Source organism: Oncorhynchus clarkii, unplaced genomic scaffold, assembly GCF_045791955.1.
Source record: "Oncorhynchus clarkii lewisi isolate Uvic-CL-2024 unplaced genomic scaffold, UVic_Ocla_1.0 unplaced_contig_1599_pilon_pilon, whole genome shotgun sequence".
In the NCBI taxonomy this organism is placed as follows: domain Eukaryota; kingdom Metazoa; phylum Chordata; class Actinopteri; order Salmoniformes; family Salmonidae; genus Oncorhynchus; species Oncorhynchus clarkii.
In genome coordinates this window covers 537,212-562,883 of record NW_027260980.1, presented here as the reverse complement: position 1 = coordinate 562,883, position 25,672 = coordinate 537,212, and the positions used below count along the sequence as shown (strand labels likewise).

Here is a 25,672-nt window from a genome sequence, read left to right as displayed (position 1 = left end):
ACTCCTCTCTTCCTCCTTTGTTTCTCTCTCTCTCTCTGTCTCTTTCTCTCTCTTTCTCCTCTGTCTCTCTCTTTCTCCTCAGATCTCCAGGCTCAACGCGTCAGTCCACCAGGTAGGTAGAGTATAAATCTACAGTGATTATAGCAGTTCAATATTAGTCAACTTTATTATCCCACATGGAGAAATTCATGTGTCCATACAAACCATTCTAAACCCCAATAACAAGTAGTGTTTTATGGAACTACTAATACTTGTCAACCACAAAACTACTGCTGTTAGAATAACAGAATTACTGTCATCATCTGTCCTCACCACTGTGTTTTCCTCTCTGCTGTTTACAGCTGAACTCTCAGTCAGACTGGTGAATGGGACCACTTCCTGTTCTGGGACAGTGGAAGTCTTCAATGAAGGAGAGTGGTCAGGTCTATGTTCTAGGTGGTGGGACATGAAAGATGTTAATGTTGTGTGTAGAGACCTGAGTTGTGGGAATCCTGTAGCTGAATCTAGAGGACCTCTGTTTGAAGATGGAAGAAGAGGAGTCACACTATATAGTAGTTGCTATGGAGATGAGTCTTCTATTAGACAGTGTGACATCATAGGTGGACGTGGTGTCTGTGATGGTGGATATTATCGTCTTGTGACCTGTTCAGGTAAGAGACGGGTCATATTGAGAGATTTATTTATACATCATACAATATTACCATGTATCATGTTTTATGTGTTTTTATTTCATTTAAATAGAGGGAGAGATGTCAGATGTATTTAAACATTATATTTGTGTTTGTCATATTGGTTTATGGGAGATGTTCATGGGCAGATCATTGTAGTTCAGATGGTACTGAAGTGAAGCTGCCTGATGGATGTCCAGCTGTTTATTTTCTATAAAGTGAAGTGAACTTATTCCTGTCTCCTGCCTGCATTATTCCCAACCTGATCCTGAGTGACTAAGAACCCATTTCTACCTCTTACAGTATCAAACATAGCAAACTACAATCTTTTATCCAACATATTTGTGTTTAGTCCTTGACAGTGTCATCAACAAAACTGATTGAATGTTCAAACAACTCTTTTTCTCCAGAGTCTGTGCGGCTTGTGGATGGAGCTGGTCTCTGCTCTGGGAGAGTGGAGGTGAAGTCCAATCAGTCCTGGGCCTCAGTGTGTGAAGCTGACTTTGACCGGCAGGATGCAGAGGTAGTCTGTAGGGATGTTGGCTGTGGGGCTCCTGCAGCTCTACAGGGGGGGCTCTATGGAGAAGGTGGGGGTCAGACCTGGGATAAAGAGTTCCAGTGTAAAGGTAATGAGTCCCTTCTCCTGGACTGTGACACCTCAGACAGAAAACACAACACCTGCCCACCTGGTAATGCTGTTGGACTCACCTGCTCAGGTAAGAAACAGTTTGTCACTCAGTCAACATTGTTTCTCACCTGGAGTGAAGAATATGAGAGACAATAAAGGTGTGTTTTAGTGAGAAAATAGTAAGATTACTGTCTCTCTCTTTTCTTTTCTCAGAGCCAGATGATGTGAGGCTGGTGGGAGGAGGCAGTCGCTGTGCTGGTGGAGTGGAGTGGTACGACCAGGGAGCTTGGAGGACTGTGGGAACTCAAGACTGGGAGCAGGAGGATGTAGCTGCAGTAGTGTGTAGACAGCTGGGTTGTGGCTCCACTGTTTCAGTACCACCTGGAATCACCACTAGAGGGTTTAGAGTTTACTGTTATGGTCCTGAGTCTTCACTGAGGGAGTGTGGAAGATCAGATGATCTCCTTCCTGGACTCACAGTGATCTGCTCAGGTAATAACAAGAAACATTTTCAACTGATTTCCTTCATTCATACAACTTCCTCTGCACCTCTCATGATGACTGTTTAACTTGTCAGTCTGCTTTACTAGATAGATCACTCAGTCAAGTAGGAATCAAATACAACTTAAATATCCCAGAATGCTTTTGTATGTGAGTGTTATCTCAGTGAACGTCTCTACTCACTACCACTGTCAAATGTCATGTTATTGTCATATCTAAATGAGGACAGTAGTTGAGGAGCTACGTTTTCTTTTTCTCTCCTCTTGTTCCAGATGTCCTGCTTAAGCCTGATATCAACATATGTTGTCTCAGTGACTGTAGGCCCACTACTCATGTTGCCCTGTGAGGGAGGGTGGCTAGCACTGTCACATGATGATGTTATTGTCATATCTATAGGAAACTAGTTGAAGAGGTTTTTCTTGTTCTCTTTTATTGTTACAGATCTCCTGGTCCAGCCTGATATCTTCCTGACTGACTCAATGGGAGGGGTCTCCAGGGGCCACCAGGGGCCCGAGGTGTTCAGGGGCTACAGCTTCACCATCACCTGCTCCACTCAGCCACAGTACCCAGGAGGCTCCTTCCTCCTCACGTTCAACGGCTCCAACAGAACCCAGACCCAGCTAGCTGTCAATCACTGTTGCCTTCCTCTTCCCTGCTGCAGATGACTCCCACCAAGGGAACTACAGCTGTGTTTATGACAATTATGTTTTCGCTCATAACTTCTCCTCTGAGAGCGAGCTCCTCTCCCTCACCATCACAGGTAACTGAACATGAACCAGACTTATAACTTTGTAATTGACAGATTTCCCACAGATCTATGTGATGATGATCAGTCCCCTCATCAAAGGTGTTTCTGTTTGCAGCCTCTCCTCTGCCAGCCTTCATCATCAGACACGTTGTAGTGCTGCTGATCCTACTGACATCCATCACCACCTCCTACCTGTACTACAAGGTAAAGACATTTACTCAGACGTTACAAGTCATTTAAACTAGAGGGAGAGGGTGAGGGAGAGAGGGAGGGAGAGAGAATGGAGATATGTCTGACTGTTGGTGCTGTGTCTCCCTAGCCCACCAAGAGGCAGAAGAGAGTGAACAGGGTGAGCAACATGGATCTTTATGTCAATGCCATGGAGATGGTCTCTCTGAGCTCCAGAGCTGAAGCTGGACCGGGAGAGGAGAGAGCAGCCCAGGGGACGGAGTAGGAGTAGAATGAAGCTGACCCTACATGCTGATCTTAGGTCAGTTTTGTGTTTTAAATCGATGGTCAGCAGTGGACTGGTGTTTAAAATGTGGTGACAAACCAGCAGAAAAACATGGGATTTTGGGTAACATGGGGATTGGGTAAATTGGGGTATGGGTTAACATTGGTTTTGGTAACATGGGTTTTGGTATCATGGGGTAACATGGCGTTCTGGGTAACATGAGGTTCTGGGTAACATGGGGTTTTGGGTATAATGGGGTTTTGGATAAGATGGGGGTTTGGGTAACATGGGGTTTTGGTAACATGGGGTTTTGGGTAACATGGGGTTTTGGGTAACATGGGGTTTTGGGTAACATGGGGTTCTGGGTAACATGGGGTTCTGGTAACATGGGGTTTTTGGGTAACATAAGGTTTTGGGTAACATGGGGTTCTGGGTAACATGGGGTTCTGGTAACATGGGGTTTTTGGGTAACATGGGGTTTTGGGTAACATGGGGTTCTGGGTAACATGGGGTTCTGGGTAACATGTGGTTTTGGGTAACACAGGTTTTGGGTAACATGGGGTTCTCGGTAACATGTGGTTTTGGGTAACACAGGTTTTGGGTAACATGGGGTTTTGGGTAACATGGGGTTTTGGGTAACATGGGGTTTGGGGTAACATGGGGTTTTGGGTAACATGGGGGTTTGGGGTAACATGGAGTTTGGGGTAACATGGGGGTTTGGGGTAACATGGGGTATGGGGTAACATGGGGTTTGGGTAACATGGGGTTTGGTAACATGGGGTTTGGGGTAACATGGAGTTTGGGGTAACATGGGGGTTTGGGGTAACATGGGGTTTGGGGTAACATGGGTTTTGGGGTAACATGGGATTTTGGGGTAACATGGAGTTTGGGGTAACATGGGGTTTTAATAATTTTAAGAGAGAAGCTCTGTTTTGTTTCCAGAATGTTTTTATTTTTGACTTTGTCTTCATGTCTTTATCTTATTTAGTGTCTCTTAGATTCTTTATCTTATTTAGTGTCTCTTAGATTCTTTATATTATTTAGTGTCTCTTAGATTCTTTATCTTATTTAGTGTCTCTTAGATTCTTTATCTTATTTAGTGTCTCTTAGAATCTTTATCTTATTTAGTGTCTCTTAGATTCTTTATCTTATTTCGTGTCTCTTAGATTCTTTATCTTATTTAGTGTCTCTTAGATTCTTTATCTTATTTAGTGTCTCTTAGATTCTTTATCTTATTTAGTGTCTCTTAGATTCTTTATCTTATTTCGTGTCTCTTAGATTCTTTATCTTATTTAGTGTCTTAGATTCTTTATCTTGAAGTGTTTCCATTATTAGTCCAGGTATTATTATAATCATCTGTTCATTCTTTGTATTTTTAAACATTTTTTAATAAAGGGGTTTGTTGTTGTTTACCTCTCATGATGTTATTGATTATAAACGTTATGATATTGATTATGATGTAGATTAGTGCTATTTTGTTGTTAGTAGTATAGAGATAATGATGTTATGGATTATAAATGTTAGGATATTGATTATGATGTAGATTAGTGTTATGATGTTAGTAGTATAGAGATAATGATGTTATTGATTATAAATGTTATGATATTGATTATGAAGTAGATTATTGTTTTGATGTTCCTCTCTAAACTGCCATGTAATCAACTGAATGTTTTTAATAAAATTACAGGCTGTCAGTCTTGTGTGATTCCCCTCTTGGACAGACTACAACATACAGTATGAATTAACTGGTCATACATTTGGCAGGAGGTTAGGCAGTGCATCTCAGTTTCCACCTCATTTTGTGGGCTGTGGGCACATAGCCTGTCTTCTCTGATTTCCAAATTGACCTCTTGGCAAAGGGAGCCAAATGTGATGCTGTGATGCTCTATTCTGGAATATTACCTGGCGTTTGTCGCCCCCTGGTGGAAAGAACGTAATATAATCCTTCTCTCTATATTTCTGTGCATTTTGTACCTCGCAGCACACCGTACAAATATTCAAAGTTAAACGCCGATATTACCGTTCTGCTAGCAGCAGGATAATATGTTGGCAGCACACAGCATATTATTTTTTTTGTAAATAAAAAAAATTATAAAATAAAAAATTATAAAAATATATATATATTTTTTCTAAATAAGAGTCCCTCTGAAAGGACAAGCTCAAATTTGACAATATCGATTATTTTAGCACTGTAGTTCAAAACAACTGTTTTTCCACAGCATTGCAACCACTTTTGAAACAAACGGATAATTTGACATATTTTAATATTGTATAATTTATACCAGCATTTATTTTGACAGTTTCCAAACTAAATACTGGTATGTTGAAAGCTGTTGTGTAGGTCAAGTCAAGCTGTGCCTGGAGAAGTGGGTATTCAGTACTCTAATTTAGCAAAACATTTTCCAAACGGCCCAGAGAAGGAAAGACACCCTGTGTGAAAAGCACGAGAAACAGTGATACACTCTGAATGACCTAAATGATGAATCCCATATTGGTCTTTCACAGTCAGACCAACACAAGCTGTACTGGTCAGTAGGATAATAGTAGACCAACCCAAGCTGTACTGGTCAGTAGGATAATAGTAGACCAACCCAAGCTGTACTGTTCAGTAGGATAATAGTAGACCAACCCAAGTGGTACTGTTCAGTAGGATAATAGTAGACCAACCCAAGCTGTACTGTTCAGTAGGATAATAGTAGACCAACCCAAGCTGTACTGTTCAGTAGGATAATAGTAGACTAACCCAAGCTGTTCTGTTCAGTAGGATAATAGTAGACCAACCCAAGCGGTACTGTTCAGTAGGATAATAGTAGGCCAACCCAAGTGGTACTGTTCAGTAGGATAATAGTAGACCAACCCAAGCTGTACTGTTAAGTAGGATAATAGTAGACCAACCCAAGCTGTACTGTTCAGTAGGATAATAGTAGACCAACCCAAGCTGTACTGTTCAGTAGGATAATAGTAGACCAACCCAAGCTGTACTGTTCAGTAGGATAATAGTAGACCAACCCAAGCGGTACTGTTCAGTAGGATAATAGTAGACCAACCCAAGCTGTACTGGTCAGTAGGATAATAGTAGACCAACCCAAGTGGTACTGTTCAGTAGGATAATAGTAGACCAACCCAAGCTGTACTGTTCAGTAGGATAATAGTAGACCAACCCAAGCTGTACTGTTCAGTAGGATAATAGTAGACTAACCCAAGCTGTTCTGTTCAGTAGGATAATAGTAGACCAACCCAAGCGGTACTGTTCAGTAGGATAATAGTAGGCCAACCCAAGTGGTACTGTTCAGTAGGATAATAGTAGACCAACCCAAGCTGTACTGTTAAGTAGGATAATAGTAGACCAACCCAAGCTGTACTGTTCAGTAGGATAATAGTAGACCAACCCAAGCTGTACTGTTCAGTAGGATAATAGTAGACCAACCCAAGCTGTACTGTTCAGTAGGATAATAGTAGACCAACCCAAGCGGTACTGTTCAGTAGGATAATAGTAGACCAACCCAAGCTGTACTGGTCAGTAGGATAATAGTAGACCAACCCAAGTGGTACTGTTCAGTAGGATAATAGTAGACCAACCCAATATGTACTTTTCAGTAGGATAATAGTAGACCAACCCAAGCTGTACTGTTAAGTAGGATAATAGTAGACCAACCCAAGCTGTACTGTTCAGTAGGATAATAGTAGACCAACCCAAGCTGTACTGTTCAGTAGGATAATAGTAGACCAACCCAAGCTGTACTGGTCAGTAGGATACTAGTAGACCAACCCAAGCTGTACTGTTCAGTAGGATAATAGTAGACCAACCCAAGTGGTACTGTTCAGTAGGATAATAGTAGACCAACCCAAGCTGTACTGGTCAGTAGGATAATAGTAGACCAACCCAAGTGGTACTGTTCAGTAGGATAATAGTAGACCAACCCAATATGTACTTTTCAGTAGGATAATAGTAGACCAACCCAATATGTACTTTTCAGTAGGATAATAGTAGACCAACCCAAGTGGTACTGGTCAGTAGGATACTGGTAGACCAACCCAAGCTGTACTGTTCAGTAGGATAATAGTAGACCAACCCAAGCTGTACTGGTCAGTAGGATAATAGTAGACCAACCCAAGCTGTACTGTTCAGTAGGATAATAGTAGACCAACCCAAGCTGTACTGTTCAGTATGATAATAGTAGACCAACCCAAGCTCTACTGTTCAGTAGGATAATAGTAGACCAACCCAAGCTGTACTGTTCAGTAGGATAATAGTAGACCAACCCAAGCTGTACTGTTCAGTAGGATAATAGTAGACCAACCCAAGCTGTACTGTTCAGTAGGATAATAGTAGACCAACCCAAGCTGTACTGTTCAGTAGGATAATAGTAGACCAACCCAAGCTGTACTGGTCAGTAGGATAATAGTAGACCAACCCAAGCTGTACTGTTCAGTAGGATAATAGTAGACCAACCCAAGCTGTACAGTTCAGCATGATAATAGTAGACCAACCCAAGCTGTACTGTTCAGTAGGATAATAGTAGACCAACCCAAGCTGTACTGTTCAGTAGGATAATAGTAGGCCAACCCAAGCTGTACTGTTCAGTAGAATAATAGTAGACCAACCCAAGCTGTACTGTTCAGCAGGATAATAGTAGACCAACCCAAGCTGTACTGTTCAGTAGGATAATAGTAGACCAACCCAAGCTGTACTGTTCAGTAGGATAATAGTAGACCAACCCAAGTGGTACTGTTCAGTAGGATAATAGTAGACCAACCCAAGCTGTACTGTTCAGTAGGATAATAGTAGACCAACCCAAGCTGTACTGTTCAGTAGGATAATAGTAGACCAACCCAAGTGGTACTGTTCAGTAGGATAATAGTAGACCAACCTAAGCTGTACTGTTCAGTAGGATAATAGTAGACCAACCCAAGCTGTACTGTTCAGTATGATAATAGTAGAGCAACCCAAGTGGTACTGTTCAGTAGGATAATAGTAGACCAACCCAAGTGGTACTGTTCAGTAGGATAATAGTAGACCAACCTAAGCTGTACTGTTCAGTAGGATAATAGTAGACCAACCCAAGTGGTACTGTTCAGTAGGATAATAGTAGACCAACCCAAGTGGTACTGTTCAGTAGGATAATAGTAGACCAACCCAAGCTGTACTGGTCAGTAGGATAATAGTAGACCAACCCAAGTGGTACTGTTCAGTAGGATAATAGTAGACCAACCCAATATGTACTTTTCAGTAGGATAATAGTAGACCAACCCAAGTGGTACTGGTCAGTAGGATACTAGTAGACCAACCCAAGCTGTACTGTTCAGTAGGATAATAGTAGACCAACCCAAGCTGTACTGGTCAGTAGGATAATAGTAGACCAACCCAAGCTGTACTGTTCAGTAGGATAATAGTAGACCAACCCAAGCTGTACTGTTCAGTAGGATAATAGTAGACCAACCCAAGCTGTACTGTTCAGTAGGATAATAGTAGACCAACCCAAGCGGTACTGTTCAGTAGGATAATAGTAGACCAACCCAAGCTGTACTGTTCAGTAGGATAATAGTAGACCAACCCAAGCTGTACTGTTCAGTAGGATAATAGTAGACCAACCCAAGCTGTACTGGTCAGTAGGATAATAGTAGACCAACCCATGCTGTACTGTTCAGTAGGATAATAGTAGACCAACCCAAGCTGTACTGTTCAGTATGATAATAGTAGACCAACCCAAGCTGTACTGTTCAGTAGGATAATAGTAGACCAACCCAAGCTGTACTGTTCAGTAGGATAATAGTAGACCAACCCAAGCTGTACTGTTCAGTAGAATAATAGTAGACCAACCCAAGCTGTACTGTTCAGCAGGATAATAGTAGACCAACCCAAGCTGTACTGTTCAGTAGGATAATAGTAGACCAACCCAAGCTGTACTGTTCAGTAGGATAATAGTAGACCAACCCAAGCTGTACTGTTCAGTATGATAATAGTAGACCAACCCAAGCTGTACTGTTCAGTAGGATAATAGTAGACCAACCCAAGCTGTACTGTTCAGTAGGATAGTAGTAGACCAACCCAAGCTGTACTGTTCAGTAGAATAATAGTAGACCAACCCAAGCTGTACTGTTCAGCAGGATAATAGTAGACCAACCCAAGCTGTACTGTTCAGTAGGATAATAGTAGACCATCCCAAGCTGTACTGTTCAGTAGGATAATAGTAGACCAACCCAAGCTGTACTGTTCAGTAGGATAATAGTAGACCAACCCAAGTGGTACTGTTCAGTAGGATAATAGTAGACCAACCCAAGCTGTACTGTTCAGTAGGATAATAGTAGACCAACCCAAGCTGTACTGTTCAGTAGGATAATAGTAGACCAACCCAAGTGGTACTGTTCAGTAGGATAATAGTAGACCAACCTAAGCTGTACTGTTCAGTAGGATAATAGTAGACCAACCCAAGCTGTACTGTTCAGTAGGATAATAGTAGACCAACCCAAGCTGTACTCTTCAGTAAGATAATAGTAGACCATCCCAACAGAGAGACTGACGAAGAAACAGGTTTCAGAATTTATCTCATTTTTATTTCGTTCTCAAAGTCAGACTTTTTTAAACAGAAAAACAATACAAGTATATAATAGTATATAACAATGTATATAACAATGCTTAAACCACATCAGGAGACCACGTTTGAGTTTTGGAAGAATCTAAGAAATTTAGATTTTAATTAAAGTGTGAACCTGTAGTACAGGCACCTAGCACTATTGTTGGACTAGCAGTGTTTATATAGTACAGACACCTAGCACTATTGTTGGATTAGCAGTGTTTATATAGTACAGACACCTAGCACTATTGTTGTATTAACAGTGTTTATATAATACAGACACCTAGCACTATTGTTGTATTAGCAGTGTTTATATAGTACAGACACCTAGCACTATTGTTGGATTAGCAGTGTTTATATAGTACAGACACCTAGCACTATTGTTGGACTAGCAGTGTTTCTATAGTACAGACACCTAGCACTATTGTTGGATTAGCAGTGTTTATATAGTACAGAAATCTTATGTTTATTTGACTCTGATGATAAAGAAATAGAAAATATTCCTGTAAAGGACTGTGTTAAATATTTAGGAATACATCTGTCAAAAAACACTTAGTCAGACAACACATGAATTTCTCTCCTAAAATTAAGAAAACCCAAAATCTATGTAATAATTGTCTACAAAGAGATCTTTCTATACTTGGGAGAGTACTTCTGTCCAAGGCAGAGGGACTGTCTGGTTTTGTGTACCCCTCATTATCTTTATGTGTAAATCCTGCTACTTGTAAAGAGATCAATAAGACCTTTCTTGACTTCATCTGGAAAAATAAATCTCACAAACTAAAAGAGTCAGTCCTCTAATAAAAGAGCTGAAGGAGGTCTGGAAGTGTTGGACTTTGTGACATAAATAACACTTTCAAGATCAACTGTTTGAATCAATACTGATTCAATATGGTATTTCATTCACCCAGAGACTGGACCTACTTATCCACATCTACTGTGTCCCCATCCAACAGCACACTTTCAAACATAACATCTACTGTGTCCCCATCCAGAGACTGGATCTACTTATCCACATCTACTGTGTCCCCATCCAGAGACTGGACCTACTTATCCACATCTACTGTGTCCCCATCCAGAGACTGGACCTACTTATCCACATCTACTGTGTCCCCATCCAGGGACTGGACCTACTTATCCACATCTACTGTATCCCCATCCAGAGACTGGACCTACTTATCCACATCTACTGTGTCCCCATCCAGAGACTGGATCTACTTATCCACATCTACTGTGTCCCCATCCAGAGACTGGACCTACTTATCCACATCTACTGTGTCCCCATCCAGAGACTGGACCTACTTATCCACATCTACTGTATCCCCATCCAACAGCACACTTTCAAACATAACATCTACCGGCAGCCTAGAGGTGTGTCTGAACATCAAGAAGAAGGGTGGAACCCAGTAGTCTCGGTATTTCATTACAAATAATGTGTTTCATAAATTAGGAGGTCTTCAATTTTTACTGAAATGTATTTATATTCCTGAAAGATTACCTGCTAAATTGTCTAGGTTTCATCAACAAGCTTCAATGGCCTGGAAAATATGTTTCCTGCACATTTTATCCCCACATAAAGCTCTTTTGTGGAATAATTCAGACATAACTGTACGGAATAAGTCATTGTTCTATCCCAGCTGGCATGAGAGGAATAACGACTTTGTTCTTGATGTTTTTGACAACAGAGGTACTATTCTCACAGATGAACAATTTATAACATTGAAAGAGTTTCCAATACCTTTCAGAGAGTTTATTTCTGTGGTCAAAGCCGTTCCCAGGGGTCTAACTACACTAATGAAAACTCATCTTATCTTTGGTAATGATCACAAAGTTTATCCAGAACTCAGAGCCGTTCCCAGGGGTCTAACTACACTAATGAAAACTCATCTTATCTTTGGTAATGATCACAAAGTTGATCCAGAACTCAGATTGGAAGGCGTGGGTTTACTTGAGAGATCTTGTTGTAATAAATATATAAGACAATTTCTCCGTTCACAAAACCAACTTCCACCGAGAGGAAAGTGTTTGTAAAAAAATATATATAAATTAAAATAAAAAGACTCACATCGCCATCTGCTGACTGGAGTGGCAACACAGTTGAGGAACCAAAAGTTTATTTTCATTTATTTCAATAAAGTTGATTATCATATTAAGTCATTCAAAGAGAAGCATGTGTTGATTTATTCGTGTTTAATGAGTGAGAATTTAAAACAAACTTTAGACCCACTACATATTTACATTGAACCATAGTTCTGACATGGATCATTTTGACCCACTACATATTTACATTGAACCATAGTTCTGACATGGATCATTTTGACCCACTACATATTTACATTGAACCATAGTTCTGACATGGATCATTTTGACCCCAGAGGCATATATTTTATCACAGCCATAATGTGGTTTATTCCATTTTTCATGACTTTGTCAATCAGCTTGTTCTTAATACATATAAATCCTGGTTTAGTGTTTCTGTATCAATAAGGACTTTAACTAATTAAAATCCTTTGTACTCCAACTACAATGAGAAAACATTCTACATTGTGACATCATTAAAATACTCCTACTACAATGTTAAAACATTCTACATTGTGACATCATTAAAATACTCCTACTACAATGTTAAAACATTCTACATTGTGACATCATTAAAATACTCCTACTACAATGTGAAAACATTCTACATTGTGACATCATTAAAATACTGCTACTACAATGTTAAAACATTCTACATTGTGACATCATTAAAATACTCCTACTACAATGTTTAAACATTCTACATTGTGACATCATTAAAATACTCCTACTACAATGTTAAAACATTCTACATTGTGACATCATTAAAATACTCCTACTACAATGAGAAAACATTCTACATTGTGACATCATTAAGATACTCCTACTACAATGTTAAAACATTCTACATTGTGACATCATTAAAATACTGCTACTACAATGTGAAAACACTCTACATTGTGACATCATTAAAATACTCCTACTACAATGTTAAAACATTCTACATTGTGACATCATTAAAATACTGCTACTACAATGTGAAAACATTCTACATTGTGACATCATTAAAATACTGCTACTACAATGTTAAAACATTCTACATTGTGACATCATTAAAATACTCCCACTACAATGTTTAAACATTCTACATTGTGACATCATTAAAATACTGCTACTACAATGTTAAAACATTCTACATTGTGACATCATTAAAATACTGCTACTACAATGTTTAAACATTCTACATTGTGACATCATTAAAATACTGCTACTACAATGTTAAAACATTCTACATTGTGACATCATTAAAATACTGCTACTACAATGTTAAAACATTCTACATTGTGACATCATTAAAATACTGCTACTACAATGTTAAAACATTCTACATTGTGACATCATTAAAATACTGCTACTACAATGTTTAAACATTCTACATTGTGACATCATTAAAATACTGCTACTACAATGTTAAAACATTCTACATTGTGACATCATTAAAATACTGCTACTACAATGTTAAAACATTCTACATTGTGACATCATTAAAATACTGCTACTACAATGTTAAAACATTCTACATTGTGACATCATTAAAATACTGCTACTACAATGTTTAAACATTCTACATTGTGACATCATTAAAATACTCCTACTACAATGTTTAAACATTCTACATTGTGACATCATTAAAATACTCCTACTACAATGTTAAAACATTCTACATTGTGACATCATTAAAATACTGCTACTACAATGTTAAAACATTCTACATTGTGACATCATTAAAATACTCCTACTACAATGTTTAAACATTCTACATTGTGACATCTCATTGATATCATGAAACAACTCCTTCATGTATGTATTCTCTGATGTTTGATCAGAGATCTTTTATCAGAGTATCTCTTGTAACATTGATCACAGGTATAAGATTTCTCTCCTGTGTGTGTTCTCTGGTGTGATATCAGGCTGCTTGACTGAATAAAACTCTTCCCACATTGAGTACAGTTATAAGGTTTCTCTACTGTGTGTATTTTCTGGTGTGATTTTAAATCTGTTGAACTAACAACTCTTTCCGCAGTCAGAGCAGTGGTAAGGTTTCTCTCCCTTGTGTGCTCTCAAGATGTACTATCAGGCAGCTTGAGTGAGTAAAACTCTTCCCACATTGATCACAGCTATATAAGATTTCTCTCCAGTGTGTATTCTCTGGTGAGTTTTCAGGCAGCTTGACTGAGTAAAACTCTTCCCACATTGATCACAGGTATAAGGTTTCTCTCCAGTATGAATTCTCATGTGTACTTTTAGTAATTCTGATCTTAAGTAACTCTCCCACAATCAAAACAGTGGTGAGATTTCTCTCCTGTGTGTACTCGCTGGTGTATTTTAAGTTCTGATGAAGATTTGCAACCTTTCCCACAGTCTGAGAAGCAATGAGATTTATTCCCTGTGGGTCTCTGCTGGTGATTCTTGAGGTGATATAAACTGGAGAGACTCTTCTCTGCCTCGTTAGCATCATGATGTTGAGGCTCCCCAGAGGATCCACGATAGTCACGTCTCTGTCCTGTGTAAACAACAAGTCAGACAGATGGTTAAAGGCCCACAACAGCAGAAATCCACTGTAAAAGGTGATGCCAACAGCGTAGCCATGTTGGCACAATTGACGTCTGTAATGAATGTTAAAATTATTTGACAATCGTCTTAAGACAGTCAAGTGAGCAACAATAGTCATATTTAGTCTTTTTTACACATTAGTAGTAACATCAATGATTTTAGGCTAGAAAAAAGTAAAAGTGGTTGACATCCTAAGCAGTGTGCCAGATGACTTTTGGTCTTCTATATAGGCCCCTTTCTGTGTTTGCTAAAATTGCAACAAGGGCGATGCACATGCAATTTGGTTGCAGATCCACCTCCATTCTAATGCAGAAACCCCTCCCTTCTAATGCAGAAACCCCTCCCTTCTAATGAAGAAACCCCTCCCTTCTAATGAAGAAACACCTCCCTTCTAATGCAGAAACCCCTCCCTTCTAATGCAGAAACCCCTCCCTTCTCATGCAGAAACCCCTCCCTTCTAATGCAGAAACCCCTCCCTTCTAATGCAGAAACCCCTCCCTTCTAATGCAGAAACCCCTCCCTTCTAATGCAGAAACCCCTCCCTTCTAATGCAGAAACCACTAGTTATGGATGTTGTATATCTGCCTGGAGCAAAAAGGTGAGCAGAGATTGTAGTTTTTCCACGATGTATTCTGAATATGACAACACACTATCAGTGTAAGATCAGGATGCTACTCAAGGAACCTCACATTAATCTCTGTGTCTATTCACTAATTCACCCCCGTGGGGGAAAACTCAGGGGACTTCTCATAGGCTGACAGCAGATATAGCCTCCATTTCCAGGTTGCTTATGAGTGCATTTCACACTACTTTGGATTATAATTGTAAGGTTCATTTGAATGTCCTGATTAATATAATGTTTGGTTTTGTCGAAAATGTACTACTTTATATTTAAAAACGACTTCAACCAGTAAAATGTTCTTTGGCTACTATCTTCAGACAATACCCCATAATGACATCACAATACCTCATAATGACATCACAATACCCCATAATGACATCACAATACCCCATAATGACATCACAATACCCCAAAATGACATCACAATACCCCATAAAAGTGAATAAAAGTTTAGAAATGCTTGCTTGCCAGGGAACTTTTGGCTAAACCAACTATATCATACTACGACCAATAAGCAAACTACAAACTCAATGTACGTCACAAATAGTACAGTTAGTATGAGTATTCCAACACAGCTCAGGTCTCTGGGCTGCCATTTTGTTTCTGTTTAAAACCCAGGTTGCCCCTTTAAAAAAGCCACACAACAAACAACCAATCTGCAGTTGAAACAATTACAAAGCTGTCATTATTATTTTACTCCAATGTTTAGAAACAAATGTCAGATTTCCCCTTTAACACCACACACATCAGTCCCACAACTGCCTCTGTTTTTAACACAGTAACGGTACCTACAGTTGAAGTCCAAAGTTTACATACACCTTAGCCAAATACATTTAATCTCATCACAATTCCTGCCATTTAATCCTAGTAAAAATTCCCTGTCTTAGGTCAGTTAGGATCACCACTTTATTTTAAGAATGTGAAATGTCAAAATAATGGTAGAGAGAATTATTTATTTCAGCTTTCATTTCATCAAATTCCCAGTGGGTCAGAAGTTTACATACACTCAATTAGTATTTGGTAGCATTGCCTTTAAATTGTTTAACTTGGGTCAAACGTTTCGGGTAGCCTTCCACAAGCTTCCCACAATAAGTTGGGTGCATTTTGGCCCATTCCTCCTGACAGAGCTGGTGTAACTGAGTCAGGTTTGTAGGCCTCCTTGCTCGCACACGCTTTTTCAGTTCTGCCCACAAATGTTCTATGTGATTGAGGTCAGGGCTTTGTGATGGCCACTCCAATACCTTAACTTTGTTGTCCTTAAGCCATTTTGCCACAACTTTGGGAGCATGCTTGGGGTCATTGTCCATTTGGAAGACCCATTTGCGACCAAGCTTTAACTCATGTCTTTACATGTTGCTTCAATATATCCACATAATTTCCCCACCTCATGATGCCATCTAATTTGTGAAGTGCACTAGTCTCCCCTGCAGCAAAACACCCCCACAAACATGATGCTGCCACCTCCATGCTTCACAGTTGGGATGGTGAGCTTTGGTTTGCAAGCCTCTCCCTTTTTCTTCCAAACATAACGATGGTCATTATGGCCAAACAGTTCTATATTTGTTTCATCAGACCAGAGGACTTTTCTCCAAAAAGTACAATTCACTGATGTGGCCATCAACCTCCTCCTTCACATCTGACTCCGACTCCTGATGATCAACCTCCTCCTTCACATCTGACTCCTGATGATCAACCTCCTCCTTCACATCTGACTCCGGATGATCAACCTCCTCCTTCACATCTGACTCCTGATGATCAACCTCCTCCTTCACATCTGACTCTTGATAATCAACCTCCTCCTTCACATCTCACTCCTGATGATCAACCTCCTCCTTCACATCTGACTCCTGATGATCAACCTCCTCCTTCACATCTGACTCCTGATGATCAACCTCCTCCCTTCACATCTGACTCCTGATGATCAACCTCCTCCTTCACATCTGACTCCTGATGATCAACCTCCTCCTTCACATCTGACTCCTGATGATCAACCTCCTCCTTTACATCTGACTCCTGATGATCAACCTCCTCCTTCACATCTGACTCCTGATGATCAACCTCCTCCCTTCACATCTGACTCCTAATGATCAACCTCCTCCTTCACATCTGACTCCTGATGATCAACCTCCTCCTTCACATCTGACTCCTGATGATCAACCTCCTCCTTCACATCTGACTCCTGATGATCAACCTCCTCCTTCACATCTGACTCCTGATGATCAACCTCCTCCTTCACATCTGACTCCTGATGATCAACCTCCTCCTTCACATCTGACTCCGATGATCAACCTCCTCCTTCACATCTGACTCCTGATGATCAACCTCCTCCTTCACATCTGACTCCTGATGATCAACCTCCTCCTTCACATCTGACTCCTGATGATCAACCTCCTTCACATCTGACTCCTGATGATCAACCTCCTCCTTCACATCTGACTCCAGTGATCAATCCAGAGCGTCTTCTTTTTCTGAAATTCACCCTCACCTTTGATGCATGAATCAAGTTATCTGGACATGTTGATTAAGAGGGAGATTGGTGGCTTTATCACAGACCTATACAGGAAGCTGACGGACAGGAATTCCCTGATAGCTTCCAACCTACAACACTAGAAAATAGCCTCCATCAGCCAATACTGTCGCATACACAGGTTTTGTGGGACACAGAGTGACTATGACAAACAAGTTGACTGTCTGGGTGAGTGTTATAGACAGTGGGGTTACCCAGAGGATTGTCTGGATGAGTGTTTCAGACAGTGGGATTACTCAGAGGACTGTCTGGATGAGTGTTTCAGACAGGGGGGTTACCCAGAGGACTGTCTGGATGAGTGTTTCAGACAGGGGGGTTACCCAGAGGACTGTCTGGATGAGTGTTTCAGACAGTGGGGTTACTCAGAGGACTGTCTGGCTGAGCGTTTCAGACAGGGGGGTTACCCAGAGGACTGTCTGGATCAATGAGGTCAGATCCCAATACCCATGTAAACATAGCTTACTGATAGATCAATGAGGTCAGATCCAATACCCATGTGTTGCGAACAGGTCGATTGTAGCGGTAGTCGTTTCGATGGAGAATAACTTTACAGTTATTTTGACCGCGGTGGTTATTGAAGTCGTGGTTTCGTGGAAGAAACCGTTGTTGTGCATCATCTTTCAACGCTCCAATACCTGTTAATGACCAAACCTGTTTAGGCTTTTTGGGAATTTAACTTCAATTAACCTGAAAGTGTTCATAGTAGAAACATCTGTTGTGTTGGTAGAATGTGGAAAGACCCTCCTCATTGGTTAATATTCCCTGTAGTAGAAACACCTGTTGGGTTGGTAGAATGTGGAAAGACCCACCTCATTGGTTAATATTCCCTGAAGTAGAAACATCTGTTGGGTTGGTAGAATGTGGAAAGACCCACCTCATTGGTTAATATTCCCTGTAGTAGAAACATCTGTTGGGTTGGTAGAATGTGGAAAGACCCACCTCATTGGTTAATATTCACTGTAGTAGAAACATCTGTTGAGTTGGTAGAATGTGGAAAGACCCACCTCATTGGTTAATATTCCCTGTAGGAGAAACATGTGTTGGTTGGTAGAATGTAGAAGTAGGTTTTAAATTCATACTTATTACACATCTGCAGTTGTCTGACTATTATATTATTATTTAATGAAAGAAATGTAAAAATGCACTTTTTGTCTGGAAATAAAATAAACATTTATCTGCGTTAACCACTCCAGTCAACAGATGGCGATATGCGTTTTTCAGGCGATGCTATCAGAGTGACGTATAATGTAGTGGACGGGACGCTTCTTCAACAACATCTAGTCAGCCACCTCGGTAGCTTCCTAGCGGAAACGTTCAAGCTGTTCAGACTGCTTCGGTCTATATTTACTTCTGTATTTGGAACATAATTCTGTCTTTTAACTAGTTTCCCCATTTCATGTCATATTTCCGTTTAGTCAGGTAACGGTAGCTGGCTTGATAAATGAGCCTATCACTAGGCTAGTCGCTAACTAGCTAGGTTAGCTGGCTAACATCCCCGACCATGAGCTCAGCAAGCTACTGCCCTCCTGCTAAAAAAGAGGTCTGCTGGAAGGAGGAAAAAGGTATTTGGCTGAACGTTGTCGTGAAAGAGGAGAATGAAGAGGAGGATGTCACAGTAAACGAAGAAGTAGAGGGTGAGGCTGTTACACAGAAAGAAGAGGAAGAAAACGATTATACTTTTTTTGGAGTGAATGAAGGAGAGATAACTGTCATATTGAAGGAGGAGGAGAGGGAAGAAGAGGAGGAAACAGAAGATCTGAGTAACACCAGTAAGTCCTGTCTTGAAAATAGTTGTTGAACTGATACGTGGTTTTAAAACGGCATTCTACTCTAGTTCTGAGCTTAAATGCCGTGTTTTAATGTAGGAATTGATTAAGCTACACTGTAAGATGTGAATACCATCAAGAAGCTGGCCAACAAAACGTTAACAATGGATTTGCACCTAAAATCACAACTTAAATGTCTCACGGAATGGACTTGCCTTCATTCAATACTGCAATTCCACTGTACTAAACTGGAGGCGGTTTCCAGCCCACCGTTGACTGCGGTCAAGTGAGCCGACAGTCGCAAAACGCGGTCAGGCCATCTGCTCTTCGGTTTCTTCCTGAATTTGCGTGCGCGAATACACTTTACGGAATGGCGTTTTTTCAGGTAGGGAAACTGAGTTGAATGGACTCTCATGCACAGGTTGTCGAGACGATGGCTACAAATCATTACAAGCAAACCGTTTGAAGCACACTTATTCAATCTTCCATAATACAAATGATACCAAATCGTTTATTTAATTTTCGCGTTATCATAAAGTACTTTATCATTGCTAGAGTGTCAAGCGTAGGCTGGACTGGTGTAAACGCTACAGCATACAATGACATTCTAGACCATTCTATAGGCCTCTCTGACTAAGAACCACACAGAGACCTGCATTTTGTAGTCGCTTTAATAATACTTGTGAAAACTGACTTCAGGTGATTGAGGGATCTAGTCTAGATTAAATGTCATAGGAAGTTTTATCATGTGGAGGTTTCATTCAGGTCTCTGTTTAATTAAATCATCTGTTTGTCTTTGACAGGAGAGAGACCAGACTCTCCTTCTGACAGCAGGAAGAGTCCTTCAGGGAAACCAGACCCTGAGACGTCCAAACCAGCAGGACGACATCACTGCTCCCAGTGTGGAAAGAGTTTTACTCAGTTAGGGAACCTGAGAACACATAAGAGAATACACACTGGAGAGAAGCCTTACCACTGTTCCCAATGTGGAATGTCGTTTACCCAGTTAGGGAGCCTGAGATCACATAAGAGAATACACACTGGAGAGAAGCCTTACCACTGTTCCCAATGTGGAATGTCGTTTACCCAGTTAGGGAGCCTGCAAAAGCATGAGAGGACACACACAGGTAAGAAGATGTACCGCTGCTCCCAGTGTGGAGAGAGATTTACCCGGTTAAGGTACCTGAAAGAGCATGAAAGAATGCATACAAATACACAGGAGGAGAAGACATACCACTGCTCTCATTGTGGAAAGACATTTTCCCAGTCAGAAAACCTGAAAACACATGAGAGAATCGAGAGGCTGTGTTCTGACTTGTGTTTTTGACTGAGAATGTGTGTGTTTGTTTGGGCTGTCAGACTTGAGTTCACTTCGTATAATGTTAGTGCACTATTTTTAATTGTGATTAATCCATTGTCTCAAAGGGTTAAAAACACACTGAAAACATCCGAAGTACATACTATATACAGCTAAAATCTACAATGCCATGTAAACACAAGATGACATTGAGGTTAAATAAAGTGTGATTTATCAATGGAACATATTTTGACAGGTCCACTGTGTGTCTCTGTAGAGTCATAATATCCATAACAACTAGTGGTCAAACAGGGAGATGGTTCCATTCATTTTCCCCACAGGGCTGTGTTTTGTTTAGACTCACCCTGGTGTGATGTTTTGATAACCATGTAAACCTCTCTGGGACAAGGTGACTGAGGACACAGTGTGTTGTGAATTTATTGTCATGTTTTTAAAATGGTATAACTGCCTTTATTTTTGCTGGACCTCAGGAAGAGTAGCTGCTGCCTTGGCAGGAACTAACGTGAATCCATAATAAACCCCAGGAAGAGTAGCTGCTGCCTTGGCAGGAACTAATGGGGATCCATATTAAACCCCCAGGAAGAGTAGATGCTGCCTTGGCAGGAACTAATGGGGATCCATAATAAACCCCAGGAAGAGTAGCTGCTGCCTTGGCAGGAACTAATGGGGATCCATAATAAACCCCAGGAAGAGTAGATGGTGCCTTGGCAGGAACTAATGGGGATCCATAATAAACCCCAGGAAGAGTAGCTGCTGCCTTGGCAGGAACTAATGGGGATACATAATAAACCCCAGGAAGAGTAGCTGCTGCCTTGGCAGGAACTAATGGGGATCCATAATAAACCCCAGGAAGAGTAGCTGCTGCCTTGGCAGGAACTAATGGGGATCCATAATAAACCCCAGGAAGAGTAGATGCTGCCTTGGCAGGAACTAATGGGGATGTCTCTCTCTACTCTCGGATTCGAAAATGCAAATTAGCATCAAGCTCCTGCAATTCATCTCTAGCCAACACATTTCACAGAACAGTTCATAGAATTGTCCATTGAAATAAATGTTGACAATTTAATCGTTGCTACTTTAATATATAATAATCAACTTTAATGAAATAAATGAAAAATAAACTTTTGGTTCCTCAACTGCGTTGCCACTCCAGTCAGCAGATGGCGATGTGCGTCTTTTAGGTTCAGGCGACGCTGCCAGTGTGACGTATAATCTAGTGGACGGGACGCTCCTTCAACAACAACAGTTAGACACCTCGGTAGCTTTATAGCAAACATAGCTACAACATTCACTCTCTTTACACTGTTTTGGTGTACATTAGTCGCTGTGTATTAAACACACTTCTGTCGTATGTACGTGTTGGCCCATTTAGTTATATATTTGCGTTGTGTCGTGGGATAATCAGAATTTGTTGGTAACATATGTAAGATGTTTTATATTTATCAAATGTGTGTAAGTTAATTCTCATCAGAATGGTATTTTTGTATAATACTGTGGGCAGGGTTGAAGTATCTGTTCTATGTCAAGACTAAGTTGCATGGCCGCTGAGAGGGGAGAGGTCAAAGTGTCATCATGTGTAAGCATGTCTTTTGCTCCACTGTGTGTGTGCCAGTTCACTCCCTAGTTTTCCCATCGGAGATGGCAGTGTCTGGAATCATTCTCCTCTCCGTGAGCTTGTCCAGGATTGGTTGTATTTAGAGTTGGTTGTATCTAAATTACAATTTGATATATGCCTGTTGATATGGAGGGTTGGTTTATGGTTCTGGGGTTTGAGAAAGGAGACAAAGCTGAATGATGAATTATGTCTATGCTGTCTTATCCTGTGTGTGTGTCTTTACTATAAAGGACCTCATTTACAATGTGGAAGGGGCTCTCAGAGAATTCATGGTTAGACACTGAATCGATCTGAGAGTCACAGGGTTGTGATAGAGCTCATATAATTAAAGATGGACTTTGATAACTAACTCTGACTTGTGTGTGTGGTTTGCTCCCATGATTTGGTAAATAGAGGAAATTTCCACGACAGTGGTTTGTCAGCTAGCTGGTTCGCTAAATTAGCTTAGAGCTAGGCTAGTTGCTAATGCTAGCTAGCGAACATCTCCGACCATGAGTTCACTAAGTTACTCTCCTCCTGCTAAAGAAGAAGAGGTCTTCTGGACGGAGAAAGAAGCTCTCCTGAAAGAGGAGGATGAAGAGAAGGATGTTACAATACAAAAACACGTAGAGGGTGAGGCTGTTACCGTGAAAGAAGAGGAGAAAGACGTTTCAGTGGAAGAAAAGGAAGACTCGTTCAGAGTGAAAGAGGAGGAGGATGTTACAGTAAAAGAAGAGGAAGCGGAGAGAGAGGAGGATGCAGTTTTTGGAGTGAAAGAGGGGGAGGATGTTACAGTAAAAGAAGAGGAGGCGGAGAGAGGAGGATGCAGTTTTTGGAGTGAAAGAGGGGGAGGGGGAGATGACTGTCACATCGAAAAAGGAGGAGGAGGACGAAGAGGAGGAAACTGGATATCTGGGCCCGGTTTCCCCAACGCATCTTAACGCATCCTATGGTTCTGACGGTGAACTCAGCCGTAAGATGGTTTTGAGAAACCGGGCGGTGATTAACACTAGTAAGTACTGTCTTAAAAACAGAGGCACAAACTCTGCAGTTGTTGAACTGATGTGTGGTGTTAAAGGGGAAATATGTAATTGCTACATTTATATTATTTATAGCCATTGATTCTTGAAGAATATAACACATGCCTCATGAGCTTAGTTCAACTGTTGTACCCCATCAGAACCCCAAATAAGATTTTTTACACCAATGTTTAGAAACTATGTGAATCAACACTGTAGAGCCTCAACATGGTTAAAACTATCATGTTGATTTCATGGATGGTCAGTCCTTGCATCCGCAGGTCTGTCTATGAATTTGAGAGTAGTTACATTTCTCCAGACCCATCCATCATCTTATTACCAAAACAGTGGTGGAATGACATCTTTGTTATTGTTTGAACTGCAGATTGGTTGATCGATTGATTTGGCTTTTTTAAAGGGACAACCTAGGATTTAAACAGCAACAAAATGGCTGCCCTGAGACTTGGTTTGGTAAACAGCTGAGGGATGGGGGCTGAATAAATGTAACCACTCTCACATTCAATTCATTGCCCTCGTGCGCCTATTTTAGCAAACACAGAAAGGGGCCTATATTGGTGACCAAAGGTTGTCTGGCACACTGCTTAGGAGTTCAGCAACTCTAATAACTTATTTCTAGCCTACAATCATCGATGTTACTACTAATGTGAAAACAAGACAAAATATGACTATTGTTGCTCACTTGACTGTCTCAAGACAATTGTCAAATGATTTTAACATTCATTACAGACGTCAATTGTTGTACAACATCACGGCTACGCTGTTGGCATCACCTTTTACAGTGTATTTCTGCTGTTGTGGGCCTTTAACCATCTGTCTGACTTTGTTGTTCACACAGGAGAGAGATGTGACTATCGTGGATCCTCTGGGGAGCCTCAACAACATCATGAAGCTGACAAGGCAGGGAAGAGTCCCTCCCGATCAGAACACCTCAAGAAACACCAGTGGAGACCAACAGGGAAGAAATCTCACTGCTGCTCTAACTGTGGGAAGAGTTACTTAAGATCAAATTCACTAAAAGTACACATGAGAATTCACACTGGAGAGAAACCTTATAGCTGTGATCAATGTGGAAAGAGTTTTACTACATCTAGCCATCGGATTGTACACCAGAGAACACACACAGGAGAGAAATCTTATAGCTGTGGTCAATGTGGGAAGAGTTTTACTCAGTCAAGCAGCCTGTTATCTCACCAGAGAACACACACAGGAGAGAAACCTTACAGCTGTTATCAATGTGGGAAGAATTTTACTCAGTCAAGCAACCTGGTATCACACCAGAGAACACACACAGGAGAGAAACCTCATAGTTGTGAACAATGTGGGAAGAATTTTACTACATCCAGCCATCTGATTATACACCAGAGAACACACACAGGAGAGAAACCTTATAGCTGTGAACAATGTGGGAATAATTTTACTACATCTAGTCATCTGATTATACACCAGAGAACACACACAGGAGAGAAACCTCATAGCTGTGGTCAATGTGACAAGAGATACTCTGATAAAAGATCTCTGATCAAACATCAGAAAATACATTAATGATGGAGTTGTTTCATGATATCAATGAATTAATGTCACAATGTAGAATGTTTAAACGTAGTAGGAGTATTTTAATAATGTCACAATGTAGAATGTTTAAACATTGTAGAAGGAGTATTTTAATGATGTCACAATGTAGAATGTTTAAACATTGTAGTAGGAGTATTTTAATGATGTCACAATGTAGAATGTTTTAACATTGTAGAAGGAGTATTTTAATGATGTCACAATGTAGAATGTTTTAACATTGTAGAAGGAGTATTTTAATGATGTCACAATGTAGAACACTAAACGTTTGCCCCCTGTTCAATTGATTTCTGCATGATATGGATATTAGCCTCAGGGGGAAAATCCAGGCTCTGAATTGAAAGAGTGCTATTTATATGATATAACAGAAAGTGACTCACAAAAAGAGCTGTGTTACACTTACAGCATTGGTGACCCACTTGAATCAAAATGTAGCTAGATGTTTTCTACAAGTTGTCCTCTAACCAGTGATGTACACATTATTCACAGATTCCATGTGGTTTTAGAGCTGTTAGTCTATGTTGTTGTTAGGTGAAGTTATGGGTCCTACAGTAGGTCTATGTTATTGTTAGGGGAAGTTATGGGTCCTACAGTAGGTCTATGTTGTTGTTAGGTGAAGTTATGGGTCCTACAGTAGGTCTATGTTATTGTTAGGGGAAGTTATGGGTCCTACAGTAGGTCTATGTTATTGTTAGGGGAAGTTATGGGTCCTACAGTATGTCTATGTTATTGTTAGGGGAAGTTATGGGTCCTACAGTAGGTCTATGTTGTTGTTAGGTGAAGTTATGGGTCCTACAGTAGGTCTATGTTGTTGTTAGGTGAAGTTATGGGTCCTACAGTAGGTCTATGTTATTGTTAGGGGAAGTTATGGGTCCTACAGTATGTCTATGTTATTGTTAAGGGAAGTTATGGGTCCTACAGTAGGTCTATGTTGTTGGTAGGTGAAGTTATGGGTCCTACAGTAGGTCTATGTTGTTGTTAGGTGAAGTTATGGGTCCTACAGTAGGTCTATGTTATTGTTAGGTGAAGT

The 25,672-nt window shown here is 40.5% G+C and overlaps 1 protein-coding gene and 1 pseudogene across 1 annotated transcript; one reads left to right on the top strand and one right to left on the bottom strand.

Moving 5' to 3' along the window:
* Window positions 1-13,449: 13,449 nt before the first annotated feature.
* LOC139402786 (zinc finger protein 664-like) lies at window positions 13,450-17,851 on the bottom strand (annotated as a pseudogene).
* Window positions 17,852-18,643: 792 nt separating this feature from the next.
* Window positions 18,644-24,923, top strand: LOC139402772 (zinc finger protein 180-like). The gene is made up of 2 exons (XM_071146694.1): window positions 18,644-19,124; window positions 23,909-24,923. The coding sequence occupies exons 1-2, from the start codon at window positions 18,857-18,859 to the stop codon at window positions 24,613-24,615; spliced, it is 975 nt and encodes a 324-aa protein (XP_071002795.1). The 5' UTR covers window positions 18,644-18,856; the 3' UTR covers window positions 24,616-24,923.
* Window positions 24,924-25,672: the final 749 nt, after the last annotated feature.

Excerpts from the sequence above, each read along its gene's own strand:
- LOC139402772 (XM_071146694.1), top strand. The coding sequence starts at position 18,857 with ATGAGCTCAGCAAGCTACTGCCCTCCTGCTAAAAAAGAGGTCTGCTGG. Across the intron at positions 19,125-23,908 it reads AGAAGATCTGAGTAACACCA|GAGAGAGATGTGACTATCGT; the intron begins GTAAGTCCTGTC and ends TTGTTCACACAG.